The 20442-nt window shown below is 41.6% G+C and overlaps 1 protein-coding gene across 3 annotated transcripts in view; it reads right to left on the bottom strand.

The window, feature by feature from the left end:
- Positions 1–20442, bottom strand: part of LOC111870400 (cuticlin-1) — an 82941-nt gene that overhangs the window by 60860 nt on the left and 1639 nt on the right. Inside the window, exons 2-3 of one of the 3 annotated variants that reach the window (XM_023862654.1) lie at positions 15833–15925; positions 7935–7969 (exon numbers count right to left, since the gene is read on the bottom strand). In XM_023862654.1, the coding sequence (XP_023718422.1) occupies positions 7935–7967 (33 nt within the window). In that variant the 5' untranslated portion in view covers positions 7968–7969; positions 15833–15925. Of the gene's footprint in view, positions 1–7934; positions 7970–8072; positions 8190–15832; positions 15926–20442 lie in introns of those variants that run through there. The other 2 variants (XM_023862653.2, XM_023862652.1) reach the window with 2 other exon arrangements.

Raw genomic sequence — 20442 nt, 5'->3', positions numbered from 1 at the left:
CTTGTACTGCTGCCACTTCTGGTCTATTGTACCAGCCCCAGATGACAGGTGAGGATGATTGTGGAGCAATTTGTGGAATGGAGATTGGCAGGGGAAACCGAAGTACTCGGAGAAAACCTGCCCCAGCACCATTTTGTTCACCAAAGAATCACTGTAAACGAAAAGCTAACAATAAATTCTTAATTGCATCGCATTATTAGGGCATTTACAAGCTTTCGATCACGTACAGCGGATATTCCTCTAGAACATTCCAGAACACTTAATTAACACTTTGCGACTTACTTACTCATGGAGCTGAGTTCTTCTTGAGGAGCGGCCAATTCTGCAGCTACTCAAGAACTTCCTAGTATTTTATGGAACCAGAAGGTTCATTACCGTGTTCACAAGAGCCCTCCACTGGTCTCTATCCTGAGCCAGATCAGTCCAATCCATACCATCCCATCCTATCTCTCTAAGATCCATTTTAACATTGTCTACCCACCTACGCCTACCTACCTACGTCTTCCCAGTGGTCTCTTTCCTTCTGGCTTTCCTACTAATATCCTATATGCATTTCTCGTCTCCCCCATTCGTGCCACATGCCCTGCCCACCTCATCCTCCTTGACTTGATCATTCTAATTATACTTGGAGAAGAGTACAACTTATCAAGCTCCTCATTATGAAGTTTCCTCCAAACTCCTGTCGCTTCATCTCCCTTCGGTCTAAATATTCTCAACACCGTGTTCTCAAACACCATCAATCTATGTTCCTTCCTTAATGACAGAGACAAATTTTCATCAGGTGGGCAGCGCCATAGCTCAAGCGGTTAGTCGCTGGTTTCCCACTGCGGCGGCCCGGGTTCGATCCCGGGACTGGTCAAGTGGGATTTGTGGGGGACAAAGTGGCGCTGGGGCAGGTTTTCTCCGAGTATTTCGGTTCCTCTACCAATCTTCATTCCACCAATTGCTCCACAATCACCCTCACCTATCATCTGGGGCTGGTACAATAGGCCAGAAGTGGCCGCAGTACAAGGGACTTAGTCCCACTCCACTAGAAAAAAAAAATGTCATCAGACGAAAATTTGCCGAATTCCTCCGAAAGTCGTGACCATACAACATTAACTGTTCTTCTAATTTGTACTTTCACATCCGGTCGGGAGGGATTAGTTTCCCATCAGAAGTTCACCGGCTGCAGGAAACCAACCTGCAGAACCATGTAAACGTGTGTTCGCGGAGTGGGATGGTCAAAACAAAGAGACAGCAATGGGTGTGACTGGACTGATGCCAGGAATTCGAATGACCAAACACAATACAGAATCTTACGTAGGAAAATGTTTGTTCCATTGCGAGTACTGAAAGAACCAAGCACCTTCTCGTTTAAGGCAAGAAAATCACCACGAATAAGATAAAAAATTATCTCTTAAAGAGAATCTGTCAATATAATAGCATTCAAGGGGAATTATTACAGCTGTCAAATCTGAAAAGATGGGAGGAGCAGGGTGGAAAAATTTCGACAAATAATAAACCCACCATTGAGTCACCTTCATCCAACAATCACTGAAATCCCTTCTACATCCACAAGGGAGAGGGAAAATAAAGGAAGGAAAGAAGAAATCAAAGGGAAAGACAGAAAGTCTTCTACCACCCATTTTGTCCACATCACGGGGTCGCTAAAACTATCGGCCCGCCTCTTCTCACGACCACCCAGACCGTCTCTCGGGCCCACCCAGCCTCCTATCCAATGGATATAAGGGGCTTTTCCCCCGGCAGTAAAGCGGCCGGGGCGTGAAGCTGAGCCCTCACCTCCAGCAAGTGCTGAGGTCAATAATAAGCGGATGTATAATCTCTTCCTTCATAGGCCTTCATGATGTAGTGCTTAATTAGTTAAACACAGGGACAGCTTTTTCTTTTGATTATCAACGTGGACGCTGAAAACATTTTTCATAAACTCTTTTCATTAATCACATGGTCCGCTCCCTATTGGTTAGCATCCCTGTCCTCTGTCTATCCAATCATGACTTCAAGTCAGACTAAATAATGCGAGAGGTATGTAGTAGCTGCCAAAACCCTCCCAAAGTGATTAACCATGAATATGGTCACGGAGAGGTTTCTCGAAACGTTTGAACGCCTCAACATTAGACGCGGCATCATCCCGAAGGCCGAAACCACACATTATACTCCAGTCGCAAATAATACATACTGGAATAATGGAAGCACATAGAGGCGCATGCGCAGGCACTGTAGTTTCCAACAATTATGTTTTCTTTTGGTAGGTATAGCGACGCTTTTTCCGTAACACGTAAAACGTCCGATGTCGGGATGAGCGACAGATTGTTAATTGGAAAGCATATGAAAGGAAACTTTTCTTGCAGGAACTGAGGAAAAGTCATGAAACACCTCAGGACAGCCGATGTACAGGCCGAGATTCTAACCAAGTAACTCCCGAATACAAGTCTACAACGTTACCTCTAGAGCAACCTGCCAGACCCTAAAATTATACTATGTTACTAAATTCATCATCAATCAGTAAACTCCTTTGATGAAGTAATTTTATCTAAAGCGATATGGGACAAGTCGGACACAATCTGATATTTAAATCTACTCGTACATTTGGAAGATGAAACAGTGGCTGCCAAGATATGTGACTATTTGTATTTTGTCCTCTTTCGTTCTGAAACATCAACACGGCAGCTAAAAGCGAGCTTCTGAAGTCAGATTTTCCGATACGGAATTGTCTGACGATAATGAGACTGATTTTACCAACGTCTGCCGTTCTACTACCGCAGCAACACCTTCTGGTCAAGGAGACCCCGTTTCGTCAACGAGAAATTTTAGGTCTAATTGAGTGTTCTTCGCACGCATGCCCACGCGCATACATAAGAACTGTGGTACAATTAGATCAAATCGTGACGAACTGAAATACCAAAAGTAAGATGCAAAGTGAAACTGTCTTGTGGACACAGCGCATCATGTATCTAGAATTGGGGCAGAGAATGGCCGCGCTCAACCGTCTTGTTCTCTTAACTCTCTATGCAGAACCGCTCATTCTTCTCCCTCAAAGAATTCGATCAGATTCACACAGAATCGAATATCCTTCTACCTACTTAGTATTGTGGAGTATAGACCTGTTGTTGGGCAAAGACCTCGAAACGGAAGAGTACAGCCGTTGTTATGCGACAGGCGGATAAACAAACATCTGTTTATAAGTAACGGTCGGTAAACAATCCAACAATACCCGGGATATCGCTAGGCAACTGTTCGGTAAACGGGTTCCGGCGGCAACGGATATGCATGCAACGGTATAAGTATTGTTGGATTACAAAAATGGAAGCGGTGTTTTCTATGTGGTTCGTGCTGAAATGTTATAAGTAGCGTCAGTCGAGTTCCGGAGTGGAAGTTGTCAGCAGTTCAGTTGAGTGAGGCGAATTAATGTACTTGGTTGGGGAAAGAGTTCAGTTGTTAGTTGAATGTCAGCCCGAGAAGAGAAGACTAGAAGGTTAGTGTGAAATGACCGCCGGCCTAGGACCCAGTTACTTCAGCTGTCAGTTGAGAAGAGTTCTGCAGGGCTACTAGATATAAGAAGGCCAGAGTACATGAAGCTGAAGAATCGCCACTGGTAGAAGTCGTTGCCAGGAAACGGCTAGTGTAGACTGTAATAGATTGGGGACACTAGTCTGTGTCAGTGACTGTAAAGTGTACTTCCGAGTAGAATATACAAGTGATCAATTAATCCATTCACAAATCCATGCCCTGTCTACAGTAACACGCCCCTAAATCGTAACAATATGAAACTCGACCCCTCCGTTTGGGTCTTATGATTGTTACATAACAGGTTCATAATTATTACAATCACTCCGATAGTATGATCATCACGATCATTTTATGATTTAACATTACATTAGTCAAGGAGGCTTTGGTAACATAAAATACATTAACATTTTAAATGCGAATACCAAATATGAACACACAAATTTTCTTTCACTTCATAGTTGTGTGTACTGAATCTTGGCCCAAAACAGAGCGTTTTTACACTCCTGTATCTTTATCTTAATGTTTCTGTTAACTTATGTCAATAATAATGTGATAAAATGATTCATTAGTGAAGAAATTACTCGCTTTAACGTCATTTCAAATTTCGTAATAAGTGGTGTGCAGGACATCCGTACGTCTTTTACGAATATATTAAAAAGACGAATAATATGGCAACAATATACAAAGATATGCTTAATTAATTAAGCACCGCACCACGAAGATGTACGGGAAAGTGGGGGTATGGCTCCATAATTATTCACCTCGGCACTAGATGGAGGCGAGTGTTCAGTTTCAAGACCCGGCCACTAACGAAACTAGATCGCATTACGATATATAACTCTCATTTGAAAGAGTTTATGTAATATACGAATAACGACCAACAAAGGAAACTCATGCCATTTCTGTGAAATTTATTAGGTCTCCAACAGCATCTGCAATGAGTTAAAAACTCTCAAAAGAAGGTATTCAACAAATATGTACACCCCACTGAGGGGCACATTTCCGTGATTATTATACGACAATAAAAAATTGTCTTATCATTTGTGATCAATGTATCCAATTCAGACAAAAGCACGTTATACGATACATGTTATTGGGAAAAGCGAACTTTTGTTGCGCTATGACGTTATGTAGTACAACGCAGGAATGGTGTTCAGAACAGAATTATTTATTGAAAAATGTCGTCTTCTGGGATGTGGCGCCGTGTAGATTTGTGTAAACCGACGTTTCGGAGGAGCGACGGTTCGGTTTACACAATATCTACACGACGCCACATCCCAGAAGACGACATTCTTCATAGTCACCGCCGTGAAAACCTCAAATCTTACAGAATTCTTTATTGACTGATACTGAGGTTTTATGACGCTAGGATGGGATGGTATGGATTGGATAGATCTGGCTCAGGATATGGACCAGTGGAGCGCTCTTGTGAACACGGTAATGAACCTTCGAGTTCCATAAAATGCTAAGAAATTCTTGAGTAGCTGCAGAATTCGCGGCTCCTCCAGAAGGGCTCAGCTCCATGAGTGAGTAAGTTAAGTAATAAATTAAGACTGGCGTTTTCCGTATTTTGATAACGTGTACTTTCGTAGGTGATTACAAAAGTTTCCCTGAAACCAAGTATGAAAATACAGTGTCACAACCCAATACGTTTACCTTTGATTTTAAGGAAAACAATCGGTTATCCCTGTATTTAATTAAGCACTACGCCATAAAGAAGTATAGGGGGAGTGGAGGTATAGCGTCATGATTGTTAATCTCGGCACTACGTGGGGGTGAGTGATCAGCTTGACGTTCCCGCCGCCTTACACCCGGGGAAACAGCCGCCGGTACTCAATGTGTAGAGGATGGGTGGGTCTCAGAGCCGGTTTTGACCCTATGGGGAAAAGTCTCCTGCCACTGCCACGAATCGCACTCCGATTCCTCGGTCGTCCAGCCCGTACCTTAGTCACTATACACACCGCGTTATCCTGGCTCCTTTAGCCTAATAAACTTCTCTAGAAAGCTTTTTTTTTTACCACTCTTCACCTGTCAGTATTATTTTCTCCTATAATCACTTATTTCACTAAATCCCAGACTTCAAATTAAGTTCTAATACTTAAGTCCTCTAATTCGTTACAGCCCTTAGGAATTTAATTTAAGCTACATCAATATTTTCTCTTTTCGATGCGGGAGTACTCAAAGCTTCCGTTCACAATGCAGAAAAGGGTTAATCTCTCGACCAGCAGCAACAAATTCCAAGTGACGTGGTATTTCTCGTTATAGAAGCAGGCTGCATTGGACCAAACGCGAGTCTGGAGCCGCCGTGACGTGTCAAGGCGGGGTAAACGGAACTGTGACGTTAGTCAAGGCTGGTCTGCTTCGCCATACATAGCGCGATCATGTGTCACGGAGTGACCGATGGTTCTAAAGTTGGTGATCGTTACAGATTCCCAAATAAAACCTTGTCCGGCCACATAAAGCTCTCAATTCATCGGCCTATGCAACATGAGATAAATGTAAATGAAAGTACATGATTTGATGTCGGATTTCAGGTTGTCAAAGTATTCATAATTGTAAATTTCTGGCTCAGGATTGGGGCCAGTGAAGGGCTCTTGTGAACACAGTAATGAAGCTTCGGGTTCCATAAAATGCTGGGAAATTCTTGAGTAGCTGCAGATTCGGCTTCTCCTCAAGAAGGGCTCAGCTCCATACGTAAGTAAGTAAGTAAGTATGTAAGTAAGTAAGTAAATAAGTAAGTAAGTAAGAGTATTCATAATGAGCCTCCCTATCTGTGAGATTTGAATGGTTTAAGGCAGTGACTGTGAAGAATACTCTTTTCTGTGAACTGACACTCTGTAGTCTGACTATACGGCGTCATATCCCAGAAGATTAAACTTTATATGATTTCATATTAAAGTTAAGAAACTGTTCGCAAGCATAAGCCACGTGGGCCCCTGACATCAACTAGAGTGGAGGCCGAAGTGTGGAAGGGAACGGCTGAGACCTGTTTCAAACACCAATATCCTTGGACCAGAGTGAGCCTCGAAAAATTATGTCGGTAACCTAGAGTCGAACCGGTTACATCCCCTCACTGTACTGCACCACTGCGTCCAGAAGGACACGCCTGTGAAACCCACCTATTTCGATTGAACTAAATGAAGATGAACTTTCTAATGCCCTGTATTCTCTGCTTCAACGTTAGGTGATGGCATCATATACATTCGGGCCTATGGGCGTCTACCAATAAATAAATAAATAAATAAATAAATAAATAAATAAATTACGTACCGGGTTTACAAAAGAATTTGGCCATTAACATAAATTCAACTAAGTTTATAAATAAGCCTTGTAATATGTGGGGCACGCGGTAACGTAGTTGGTTAAGGTAGGAGACCACAAGCCGGAAGGTCGCAGGTTCGATTCCCGATGAGGTAATTTGATTTTTTCAATTGTTCTTATCCTTCTAGCCGCACTATGGTCCTGGGGTCGACTCAGCCCCTAACAGAAATGAGTACCAGGAATTTTCCTGCGGGTACAAGGCAGTCAGCCTGCGCGTAAGGCTGATAACCTCACCGCCATCTGTGAGCCGATTGTTTAGAAAATGTGGGAGCCTCTAGGTCTCACAACCATATGGACCTCCACGGCCTGTTACAGGGATAGCTTAATTAATTAATATATTACAGACACTAGCCTACGCACAATACACATTAATAAGAAAGCCCTATACTGGGGACGTTTGATAAACGTAATTTCTTCGGGAATTACTAGGTTTTGGACGTTGTCTATCGTCTATACACCGTTGAGAGAACCCTTTAGGACAATTCCGTTTCCTCTCCTATTTTCACTTTATTAAATCATACAATTTCAGCCGGTCAGGCGTCATCTGATCGCTTTATATTTCGCAGAAAAAAATACAGTGTTGACGCTTAAGAATTTCTATATAACAAAATATTGTTTGAATTTGCTAAGAGCAACACCAAACTTAACCTACGATGAAGGTTGTATATTCTCATAGATGTCATGCTGCGTAGTCTGGTAGGTATTTACCAACGTTTCGAAAGAATATACTACTGCAATCATCAGGGTCGAGGAGTAAGCCAAGTGAGCAACTTGCTGCTACCATTACTCCAAAACGTCGCTATGTATCTACAAGACTACAAGGCTTAACTTCCCAAAAGATAATCTTCGTAGTCAAAGCAGTCAGAATCTGAGATTTCACTAACCCACATTGTTACAGAAACTCCTGTTTTGGTGGTGATCGTATAGTTTCAGTTAAGTTGTTGGATATGGCGGTGAAAATTTGAAAATTAATTTCCTGAAAGTCGACCAGATTATATGCAAACCAGGGAATTGTACAACCTTTGGTAGAAAATGATATGCGGGCCTGATGAAATGGAAAATATGGCATCATCTCAATCATCAATGAAATGAGCAACACTTACCAGTATATACATCATGGCCAGTTTCGTCTCCATATCTGAAAAGAGAAAGTGGAATGTCAATGCAATATGTAGGTCAAGACACAAACAGCTGGCATGAAAGTGACAACAATTACACGAATTAGAAGACGCGTGTCTTACTTGTAGCCTCTTGTGGGGCCTCCGCACCCCTTTCATGGGGCCCAAGATAAATTTATACACCAACAAACACTGAACACCACGCAGCTACAATAAGCACCTCCTCACTGCAAAGACGCCATCTTTGAAGTCAGTCTCGTGGAAAGAACGAGAGTAAATGGCCTTACCCGTCGTCTGCGCCACCTGGGATCTGGGCGAGAATTAACGATCCTACATGCCGAATCACAGCTGTGAAATTTTCAGCTGTTGTACAACGATTGTGACGTATTTTCCCTCTTATGGGGCGAATAGTCTTTATAGATAATAGTAAAAGTGAATCTGTGGAGCAGAGACCATTAAAGTTGGTCGCGATCTGAAGATACGTATCTTATACTTGCATTGAAGTCTCCTGAATAATAACTGAAATATTCACTTAAAGAGCGGTGCTGTCATTGTGAATCCGAGTAAAATGGCGAAATGAACAGGAAGAAGTGGTGTGCAGGAAATATATCTTTTGAGTGGTGCATATAATTGCCACCATCCATTAAAGAGCTGTGTCTCAACTTTAGACCAACCACTTCGGTCTCAGTTCCATTAAATTTGTCTACGGTCAATAAATAAGAGAAAAATTTTGTCTCATTATAAGTAGACTGAAGAGTGCTGAATCGTTTGCATTAACAAGTGTTCCAGAATAATGTAGAAATAGTGGACGCCACGAAGAAAACACATATCACGATGGTGTTCAAGGTCAGCTATGTGTAGATAAAAAAAAATCACAGCTTCACGAAAGCTGTTTCACTCATCAGCAAAATATACTGTAATCAATAAACTCCAGTCCGTAATAGTTCACATGATTTCGTAAATTTGAGAGATAATCTTATATTGGTGGGGAAATATGTGAAAGAAGAAATCGAAGTGCTTGGAAGGTTGAATATTTCAATATAAAAACTTATTTAATTGGTACAGCGGCGGCTGGAGAGATATCAAAGGTCGAAAAAAACATTTGGTGTATTTTCGGTTTCTCCAGAGACGTGAAAAGTGGACAGGGCGGCAATACAAGCTTTATGTTTTTATGATGCTTAGGAAAATCTCTTTTGCCAAGGCCACGACTATAAAAAAGGAAATAACAAGACATACTATAACACTATTCTTATTCAGTATTTGAACTTTTTAAATATGCTCTTAAGAAATGAAAGTCCCTTTACCACAGATGTCGGTAGCGTACGCGCTGCTGCAGGAACTGGTCAAGCCAGTTTCCATGCACATTACGTACAGACACAAGAATTATTGCAAACCACTGGCTTCGGCGCCTCCTGTAACTGGTTGATATGTTAACTCAGAACAGGAAGTTTCAACCGCTCGCCAATGGAGCCTATCCTTCAGATAAGTCATCGCTATATAAAAGCAATCCTCTAACGTTGTCACTAAATCAGTTTCTCCGCCAAAATTATGTTATGAATTTCTATACGGCCCGCGACGCACCCAGATCCTCGTAATTTTCGTGGTTTAACTAACCCAGTGCAGTAGAGTCCTTGAAAATCTATCAGTGGTTCAGCTAGTCAAGAAATGTGCCGCCTCTTACGGACCCCGAAATGTTATTGTCTGTTCACAAGATTCAGCCATTGACCCCTATCTCGAGCCAGATGGTTTGAATCCGCAGCCTCATATTCCATTTTGTATGACATCATCCTCCATGCACACGTATATTTTCCGAGTTGCCTCTTCCCCTCAGGTTCTTTATTTAATTTCTGTGTGCGTAATCCTTCCAGCCGCACTATGGCCCTGGGGTCGACTCAGCTTTTAGGCTGTGTCCACATTAGCGAGCCGAGCTTCGAGCCGAACCCTGTCGCGAGCATTAAACACGTCCATAGTTGGAGAACATAACTGCGAGCCGCATGGAAAGTTATAACATGTGCTCGCGACTGGGCTCGGTTCGAAGCTTGGCTCGAACCTCGGCTCGCTAATGTGGACACAGCCTAATAGAAATGAGTATCAGGAACCTTCCTGGGGGGTAAAAGGAGGACGGCGCGTAAGGCTGACAACCTCACTGCCATCTGTTTGCAGGATGTCTAGAAATATGGGAGTTTCGGCATCTCACACCCATATGGGCCTTCTGGGCCTGTCACAGGGACAGCTTTAATTTTAATTTAATTTTTGTGTGCGTGTTTCATACTTATGTTTAGATCCTAAAACAAAAGAATTAAGTAATTAAATTCCTGCTGCTTACTGCATACACACGCTGGTGAATTAAATCCTGCATTAAAGACGGAAGGATCTCGGTTTTCAGCTTTCAATCAAATCTCTCACAGCGGCACGCTATTTTGTTATATTAGTGACACCAAAATTGACACGTATAATCAGGTCCCATTATATTTACACAATATTTTGCCCTTAAATACATTGGATGTTACGTTTATAATTTATAAACAAACAGACCGTTTGCAGTAACATATGCGTATATCCAAAGATGTGTGCCTGTTATTTGGTTCCCGCTACGCAGCATTTTTCACGCAATTTCACATTTTTGAGCTCATGCTTGAAACTGTACCATCCTAATGATTAATATGTAACTTTATTTTAATTTGCTTATTGGGGGGGGGAGGGGAGTCCAGTTGGTTCCACTCGGCACGGCGGCCACTGATTGGCCGGGTGATTATGATGATGGAGAATTTGGTGGAATGAAGATTGGCAGGGGAAACCGGAGTACTCGGAGAAAACCCGCCTGACCGCCACTTTGTCCACCACAAATCCCAGTTGACCAGACTCGGGATTGAACCCCGGTCGTCGCGGTGAGAAGCCGGCGACTAACCGCTTGAGCTATGGTGCGGCCGAATCCGAATGATTAATATGCAACTTAATTCACTTCTTCAACAAAGGACGAGGGAAAAATATAAATAAAAGGAAGAGGAGCAATAGGTGAAGATAAGAAGGAAATTGTCCTAAAATTTCTTTAGGCTGTTCCATGTCATCTTAATGATTTACTAATTCATTCATACAAAGAACTAAAAGCTCAGAGAGAGTTCTACCTGCTGAGATATAACGCCGTACATTCCGTTGAAAGTCAACCGACATTTCGGAGGAACACTCTCGTATGGCCTCCCTCTTCAGAGTCGAAGAATAAAGCAAGGAAAAAACCAGCACGAGGCAGGCATGGAAGTGATATGTTCCTCCAAAACGTCGGTTGACTTTCAACGGACTACAATGCGTTGTACCGCAGAAGATAAAATTAGTCATGACCACCGCTGTGAGAACCTAAAATTCTACAAATATAGCTCACTCCCATAAGCAGTCCACGTTACTGTGAGACAGAACTTGCATTTTTACGTTGCGTACGATTTCTGTGACGTGATAACATGTTGTAGAATACACACTAACCTTCACGATTTAATGATGCAACGGAATCTATTTTACGGCAATTGTGATATGTGATATTACACTTTATAATTCCAATGACAGTGTAATTGGTATGGTATTTTTTCTTTATGCAACTAACCAAGGTCGCCATGTGCCGGTACAGGCCTCACTGTTGTTCCATATTCTTATTCTTGTAGCCCTCCGATGGGCCTAATTGTTGTTGATCTATCAATATAGTAGCGAATAATTTCCGCACGAAATATTACGAATATATCGCCAGGTTAATGTGATGATCCGACTGTCATCTTTTGTCGCAAAACCTGCAGGACGTACATTCTCGTCAGGCACATATTTTTTGACCTGTCCAGCATGAAATGCGCAGGAATGGCTATTCCAGATAAGTGAGATACCAGAGGTAATGAACACAATACGTAAAGCGTTCAGAATCATTCTCATAGCCGCAGATAACAAACGGTTCACTATTCTCAGGTTCTGTGAGTGGGCCTAAAACTTACGCCGTGCACGAGCGGGCGGTAGTACGCGATCTTAGCGTTTCCGCGTACAGTGCCAAAGACCAGCTGTTTCTTTCTTTAAGATAACACTGAGTTTACAGAATGCCGGTTGAGCAATTAGCCTACAACCAATGGAAGAACGAGAAGAAAGACGGGTGCCTAATCTTGTTCAAGCATGTTTCACTGCCAGCTGTCGGAGCTTTAAGTGTATCTTGAATAGATTAACTATTAGAGTTCGGTTTATTAACGAACTAGAATATTATTAAACTTTTTCTGTAATGTTATTATTTCCTTTCAGAGTTGCGTATTGGGAACAATAAAAAACAGCCGAAATAGCTTTGTCGATATAGCTACTAGGTTATGGGCTGGAGGACCGAGGAATCGGGTTCGATTCCCAGAAAGAGAAAGATACATTAGGCCCAATCACTTGCCCACAGCTCAGGACTGGCTCTGGGACGTAACTAGTTTCCTGCTTAATGAATATCGGGGTCTGCTTCCTTGGAGGTACGGCAGCCCTTGTGTCAAGCTCACCTATATAATTACCATCGATTACTTGCATATGCGGTATTTTGCTTGCGCTCTAGTATCAAACGCCGAGGAAACTGAAGTAACAGCTCCTCCTACTTAAGATGGAGCAATGGAGAGAGTCTACTTATATCACCTTCCTAAGGAGGTGTTCTGCCTGTGCTTGCTTGTTCTTCCAAGACAGGGATACAGAGGGGAGAACTGTATAATTTAAACAATGCATAGAGGAACAATAGGGCATCACAAGACAAAAGACTTCTGTGACAACCGGAAGTAGGAGTCGTGACAAAGAAGGAATGTAGAAGATGTCTCCTTTCGCATTTTCAAAATAACAAAAATTATGAACAAGGCAAGTACCTTCAAGTCTGTGTTCAACAAACGATGGGCACTCGGTGTGTGCATAAGAGTTGGGGGGGGGGCGTGTGTTAGGCTATACTGTAAGGCAGTGTGTGTAACTGAATTGTCAGTGCAGTTTTAAACAGAGACATTAGCCTCGACAAAGACTGCAAATCCAGTGGCCATTCTCATTGTAGGTGTGAAACAGTTACAGCGTAGACAGAAAGAAACAGATAATGTTGTTCCTGTGCTGAACTAATTAACCACTACATAATGAAGGTGTATGAGAAAAAAATATATACGTTTTATTGGTCTCGGCACTAGTTGCAGGCCAATGATCAGCTTCACGCGCCGGCCGCCATACACCGGGGAAAAGAGCCCATTTTACCCATTGGATAGAAGGCTGGGTGGGTTCCAGAGAAGGCCTGGACGCTATAGAGAGAGAGAAGAATTTTGACTCTACCGGGAATCGAAACCCGGCCGCCCGATCCTCGGCCATCTATATATCGACTGATATTTTGTTTTGAGGATCCAAAAACTGAAATCACACTGACGTCGTGATACGAATAGTGACGGTACCTCCTCAACACCCAGAACACTGTGCGAGATTTATAACATAATATTAAAAATATTTATTTTGAACTGTGAACACTTTCTACGTGCATGTTTGAAATGTTTTTAGATATCAATTTTTCTTGGTTACCCAGGAAGCTCACGATTTCTAGAAGGCCCTCACTACCCTAGTTACGGTTGGGACCCTGGTTTTGGGAACCCATGCTCTACAGGAAAGTTCCCTGATTAAATTTTATACTGAACCCTGAACACTCCTAGTACGTAGGACATTAATATACATCGTCGGGCCATTTCGGCAAATCAGGAATTCCACCTTCCATAAATGCATATCTCGCTGTTTATTCAACAGGCTGGCGAAGGAGAAGGATTATGATGAAATTAGATTAAAAGTAAACGAAATTTAAAAGCGCCTATTAAATTCATGAACGTCTGTCCTATAAGAACAGTGCCACAACTACTGGGACAATTTCGCTTGCACTCAGTACTTCAGACCAACGCTAATTTGTCAAAATATGTTGCTTTTGAATCAGTCTGGTTTATTTAAAAGGCCACTTTGTGACCTTAAATAAACCTTTGCGCTTTTATTTTATTTTTAATTTCGGTTAAAGGTGTTATCAAGCGCAACTTCCATTACACGAGTATGTCAGTGTGCAATAGTTAGCTCACGACAACAAATATGTCTGAATTTCTAATAATCGCTGCATGAATTAGAGTATACATGAACTGAATTGTACATATCCTCTGGGATACCGCGTCGTATTGTCCGTGTAGTCAACTGGAGTTCCTCTTCAACCATGAAGAGGGTGGAAAGTCGGTTGACTTCTAAATGAGCACATGAAGTTATATGCCAGAAGGTAAACACTTCGTCACCATCACTCTGAGAACTTCAGATCCTATTTATATATTTGAACACATTCACGCAAGTCGGTAAAGCTATGATTAGCTTGCTAAAGAAATCCAGCGCCAAGCGTTTAGAAATATAGTGCATCTACTGCCACCTGAAATGGTATACGGAAAACATTAATGTTTTCGTTACACGTGGGAAACTAACATCAAAATACGGTCACCACATGTGCTCAAAAGTGGGGGGGGGGGGCGCAAGGGTAGAAATAAACCGAAAATAAGAAAGAAGTGGTGACATTGACGACGGCTTGAGCTGCTCAGATAAGACTCAGAGTTTATGGTTATGTCGCACAATACGTTAAATGTCATTTCCATTATAAGTATTATCAACACATTTGGCTTTTCATTTCGAAGACACAGCTATGTACGTTCTGTTGTTCTAAAATCTAAAATGGAGTGGGCATCTATAACTATTTTAAGGTTTAAAGAAGGTGATTCCTAAATTATTTAATTCTCTATTAATTTCTTTTAACTGAGCATAGAATAACGCAAGTTACTTCTTCAATATCTGGTGTAAGCGCGTAATTATCGGGGTATAACGAACGGTGATACAAAGACAATGACAAAGAGTGGCACATTCACACCCCTCTCCCAAAACCGAAAATTGTTGCATTACGACGATAGGGATAAAGGTATGTCTTGAACAGGGTGATAGCTGAACGCGATGCATCGCCATGAAATATCTTAACAAATAAATCTCGTAATATTCCGTCATTATGTCAAGTGGCAAGAAACATGCTGACCTTGCTGCATTAATTATGTGCTTTTAAATTAACTTTCTTATTCTCAGAACAGATTCAGTGAATCGGTTAGTTGAAGAAATGTCTCAGTCCTTGAAGGGCAGATATGTTCACTTTTCCAGCTGACACAGCCAGTTGAATCGGAACATATTAACTTTATAGGATCATGAACAAAATTATAATGATAAGGGTATGCCTGCTTCAGACCAACCAAATATTGATAAGGTTGTTTAAAAATCTTTGTAACTGACCAGTTGGATTCATATGCTGCCTCAACTAAAATGATAATTGCGTTATGTTCAAAGAACTTTCAGTCTTCTAATGAAACATGTTCAACAATACCAACAAGTTCCTAAGTCACATGAATATTTCGCTGTTGGTGCCGGAATATCAAGGAAGCACGCAGCCTCTCGATGCATTTGTACATTGTCTTGGAGAGTGCATGACCTTTGTTGATACTTATTACTACCGTTATACAGATTTCACTGCTTTTTGAACAATGCCCTTTCGTTCGGTAAAAATGCACAGGGCTGGGTCAACTCTTAAGTTGGAGGGAGGAAATGAGTACGGAAAAACACTCAATGCAAGCAACACAAGAAAACGATTACCTTGTTTTCTATTAAAAAGAATGTATTCGCCAAACACCTGAATAACTGTATAGTGTTATTTACACACATCCAAATAACAGAGGTCATGAACGAAGATGCCTTTCTCACGCGGTCTTTTAGCTATGACCCGATCCAGTCACCGCAAACTGCCAGAACTATTAATGGTCACAGTGGAGGGCTTTTTACCTTTGGGATAATGAATTTCTTACCCAGTAGTCACCACTAGACCTTACCTGTAAACAGATTAACCGTAATTATTTAATAGCCAGCATTTTCTGCAACCGGCGTGAACAAGTTCTTTCCCTCCTTCCTCTTGTGTACTGCGTCTGCGAATTTACGAAATATGAGGTATTAGGACGTCAGTTTTAAGCCAAGCCGATGGGAGAATTCTATACAAGATATTGGTGAAGAGATCGTCCCATTGGCTCCCAAATTCAGTTATTCCTGCTTATCTTTTTCGCCAATCCAAAGAGCAAACTGAGTGAGTATGAGAATGTTAGACGGAGAAAAAAATATTGTCCCCACTGCGTGGTCGTTTCAGGCACAGTCGTATAGCGTACTACCGGACACTAAAGGACCTTCCACATTACTCGTGCTCATTCTTGTGTGACTCTCTATGCTCGCGAGTAATGTGGACGATATGACAAGTCACGAGACAAGCAAATTTTAAATTTTTAATTTAAAAACCATAGCCAATAAATTAAGATACGACTACAGCCTATACACACTATGAGTAAATATACGGATCCTCACGCGTCGAAGACTGGCGAGCAACTGAAGTAGTGTGGACGAAGATTTAGGAGCACAAGTAAAAGCCAGACGAGTCTCCCGACGAGCACAAGCCTGGCGAGGGCGAGCACGAGAACGAGTAATGTGGACGTGCCTTAAATTGTGATTCTGAAGCCTCCTTAGTCCTGTAGCTACTACTGGTGTGTGACGTAGTGAAGTTGTCAACATAGGCGTGCTTCTTATGAAGACGAGGCAAAAAGGACAGTCTGTTCAGATTATTATTCGTCTAGTATCAACTCGGTGAAGACATATAATGATATGGCAAACTGTGCCAAGGATCTGTAGAACTACTGCCAACTCATTCCACTCTTCGCGCTTTCTCTTCATGGAAGTGTTGTCTCTTTAAATTCGCACTTAGTTTACAACGTAATTTTGCAAAACACGCAACCCAAAATGCTTTGCTGAGCAAAAAAGACGTGATAAAACGTCTATGAAAGGGATCCCATTTATATTCAGACAGGTATGTCCGTCTGATGCTGTTCTCTTAAAGTACTACGATGCTGGCCTAATTGTCATTGCATTATTTCGTGAATATCTGGATACAGATGTAAGGTGTGAGGTGTGAGGTGTGAGGTGTGAGGTTCTTAAGGCCATTGCTGGGAAGAACAGTATCTTCTGGGAAGTGAAACCTGTAGCGCGATAAATTTACAGAGGTTTCGAAGGAACGTGTCGTCTCTCTCTTCAGGGTCGAACAGTGTGTACTTGGTTTTCTTTTTTAATCTGGAGCTTCACGCATAAAAATTAAGAGTGTCATCCATTCGGCTACAGCGTTTGATAAAATAATGTTATATATATTGTCATGAGGACCGCCTCTGTGGTCTAGTTGTCAGCGCTCCTGGCTACAGATCCTGGCGTCCGCCGATTCCCGGCGCTACCACATTTTTTTTAGAGAAGTAGTTGGTCTGGGACTAGACCCACTCAGCCTCGTGATAATAACTTAGGAGACACTTAAAGGAAATGGCGGCTCCGGTCTAGAAAACCGAAATTAACGGCCGTGGGCATTCGTTGCGGTGATTAATGGTTTAAACAAATTGACACTTTCATATTTTCCGCACAGTAACAAATCATAGGAGTGATGTCCTAGCAAATAAGGTAAAGCTATCCCTGTAAGAGCCCGTGGAGGTCCATAGGTTTGCAAAGACGTTGAGGCTCTCACATTTTCTTGACAATCGGCTCAGGGATGTAGGTTGAGGTTGTCGGCCTTACGCGCCGGCCGCCCTTCACCTCCAGGAAGATTCCTGGTACTCATTTATGTTAAGAGGCTGGGTCGATCTCAGGACCATAGTGAGGCTGGAAAGATAGGTCAATTGAGAAATCTAATGATCTCATTGGGATTCGAACCCACGACCTTCCGGCTTGTAGCACTGTGTCTCAAGTGATGTCCTATAAATCCTCAGAACTTCTGTCATTCAGATACAAAAATATTTAGCTATTCCTGGTTTTTAGGATTTACGAACTGTAAAATAAGGTCATGAAATGAGCTTATCTGAAAGAAAATGTGACCCACTCCGATCACACAATCCACTTTCCCTTCTAGGTCACCCACGGTCATAGTCAGCTCCAAAACTCACGCTTTTGGCCACACACTGTTCCAAAACTGAGGTGTTGTGCCATTTCCACACACACAGATGCACACATTTCGTTATGGAAGGAGAGATTAACTAAACCTGCCTAAGACTGTGGTTAAGATGCAAAATTATATGGTAACAACGTAAATAAATTATAGGTTAAATGGCTTGGTACAAGACAAATGTTACAGTGGGTCTGATCACTTGCAACATGAAATGTTGAGTAAGCTGACATCAAGGCTTTGTATAATTACGATATTGCAGTATTTTTCAAGACGTCATTTGTTAAATGCTGTTCTTACTCATAGATATGGAAGAAGAGAGAAAGCAGCACAAGTGGGGTTAACCATTAATAATGATAAAACTAAATTTATTGAAGTTAGCAGTAATAAAACTAAAGAGAAGCATATTATAATATATAACAAAAAATAGAAATTAAATGAATTCTAACGTCTTGGGTCCATAGTCGCCTATAATAACAATATTAATGTGAAAATGAATAACGGAATATTTGTAGGAAATAAATGTTATGGGTTTCAGAATTTACTGGGGTCAAAACTTATAAGAAAAATACTAAGTGTAAAATATAAAAACTCTTACAAAACCGACTATAATTTATGGTAGCGAGAGCTGGCAACTAACTAAAATAAATGAAAATAGATTAAAGTTTTGAAAGAAAATTTTGAAGGAAGATCCATGGCCCAAGCTGTCCAAATGGGGTATGGAGAATAAAATAAATTAAGAATTATATAAATTATTCAAAGAACAAAATATAATTCAATCAATAAAAATAGAGAGACCAAAGCGGCTAGCGAATATCACAAGGATGGATGAAAGTTCGCTCTGCGAGAAATTAACCTTCTCCCAGCCAGAGGGCAGTAGAAACGAAGGAAGACCTAAATTAAGGTGGCTGGATGATGTACTGAAAGATCTTAAAATGTTGAAAGTGACAGCTTGATGGAAGAAGGTACAAGGCAGAGCAAGCTGGAAGGCTCTTATCAAGGAGGCCAAGGCTCACAAAGGGGTGTAGCGACAGGTAAGAAAAATAAGAAGAAAATGATTAAATGATTTACTAACCATTAATCTCTTTGGCTATGTGGTTTTGCCTAAATCATTTATTTATTTGATGATTCGTGGAATACATTTCTTTTTGCAGAGTCCGGAAGTATAGCACTGTTATTGTGAAAAAGTAAAGTAAAGCTATCCCCTTAACAGGCCATGAAGGCCCATAAGGATGTGAGACGTTGAGGGTTCCACATTATCTAGACAATCGCCTTACGCGCCGGCCGCGCTTTACTCCCCAGGAAAATTATTTATTTAATTCCTGGTACTAATTTCTGTTAGAGGCTGAGTGAACCCTGGGGCCATAGTGCGGCCGGAAGGGTAGGGTCAATTGAAAAAAACCCCAATGAAAGCCTTCTTATATCTCAGAAAACACACTGCGTCTCCAGTGCACGGAGTGTTAAGTAGCCCTAGTATACAGGAAACTATTCACAGATACTCTGAGAATCGTTAAGAAAACCATTCTAATAAGCTTCAATCAAAACAAGTATCTGTGGATAACCAAAGTTTCCCTCTATTTGCACCTTAACCATACTTGCAGCATCAGAATACGTGTATTTTACACCTTTCATATTTACCGAGCGTGGTCCATACTCAGTGCTCCATAGCATCCGTAATGTAATTGCCGTTAACAGTAAGGGAAGCAAGTAAAGAATTGAGTCGTATACGACATGCTCCATTTCCTATCAACTTGTCTCTCGCGGTTCCAATGCCCATCACTTCTATTTTTAATATTCTCAACTTACACGTAAGCTCTTTTCTCAGATTCGGAGAAGTGTCACAACAGCAAAGAATAACTGATAAAATTACACGTATGCACTACAGTTTGGGGAGGGAGATGGTGGAGGACAGGAGGAGAATTTTAAAATTTCTAAACAGAGAGGCTGCATTTACTGAGTCTAGACTGATGTGGTTGTATGCGCATAGTTTTCTATTATCAGTCCTAGGCACCTGAAATAAACATATTTTAAGTCAATATCTTCAGTAAAGTTTAAAGACATGCCATGAATCCTGTTTAAGAACTCGTGTTTTCACTAATACATTGGCATCATACACATGCGCAGTTCGTCCAACTAAGACATCCATCTCGTCTGGTTTCCCTTCTTCCGAGAACTGTACCACGACATTTTCTTGCTTCTGAAGAGTTAGTTTTCACCGTTCGTGATGTATGTTCTTTAATTTTCAGACACACTAACTGCGCTAAGTGAAGAGAACACGGCAAGGAGCTTCGTTATACAATTCACTCTATTCCTGTTGGTTAGCTCACTCATGGAGCTGAGCCCTTCTTGAGAAGCTGCCAATTGTCCAGCTACTCGAGAAATTCCCAGCATTTTATTACGCCTGCAGGATCATTCCCGTGCACACGAGAGCTCTCGACTGGTTCCTATCCTGAGCCAGATCAATCCAATCCATACCATCCCATC

The sequence above is a fragment of the Cryptotermes secundus genome, unplaced genomic scaffold, assembly GCF_002891405.2.
Source record: "Cryptotermes secundus unplaced genomic scaffold, Csec_1.0 scaffold1114, whole genome shotgun sequence".
In the NCBI taxonomy this organism is placed as follows: domain Eukaryota; kingdom Metazoa; phylum Arthropoda; class Insecta; order Blattodea; family Kalotermitidae; genus Cryptotermes; species Cryptotermes secundus.
Note: the sequence above shows the minus strand (reverse complement) of the source record. Positions and strands in the feature narration are given on the sequence as shown.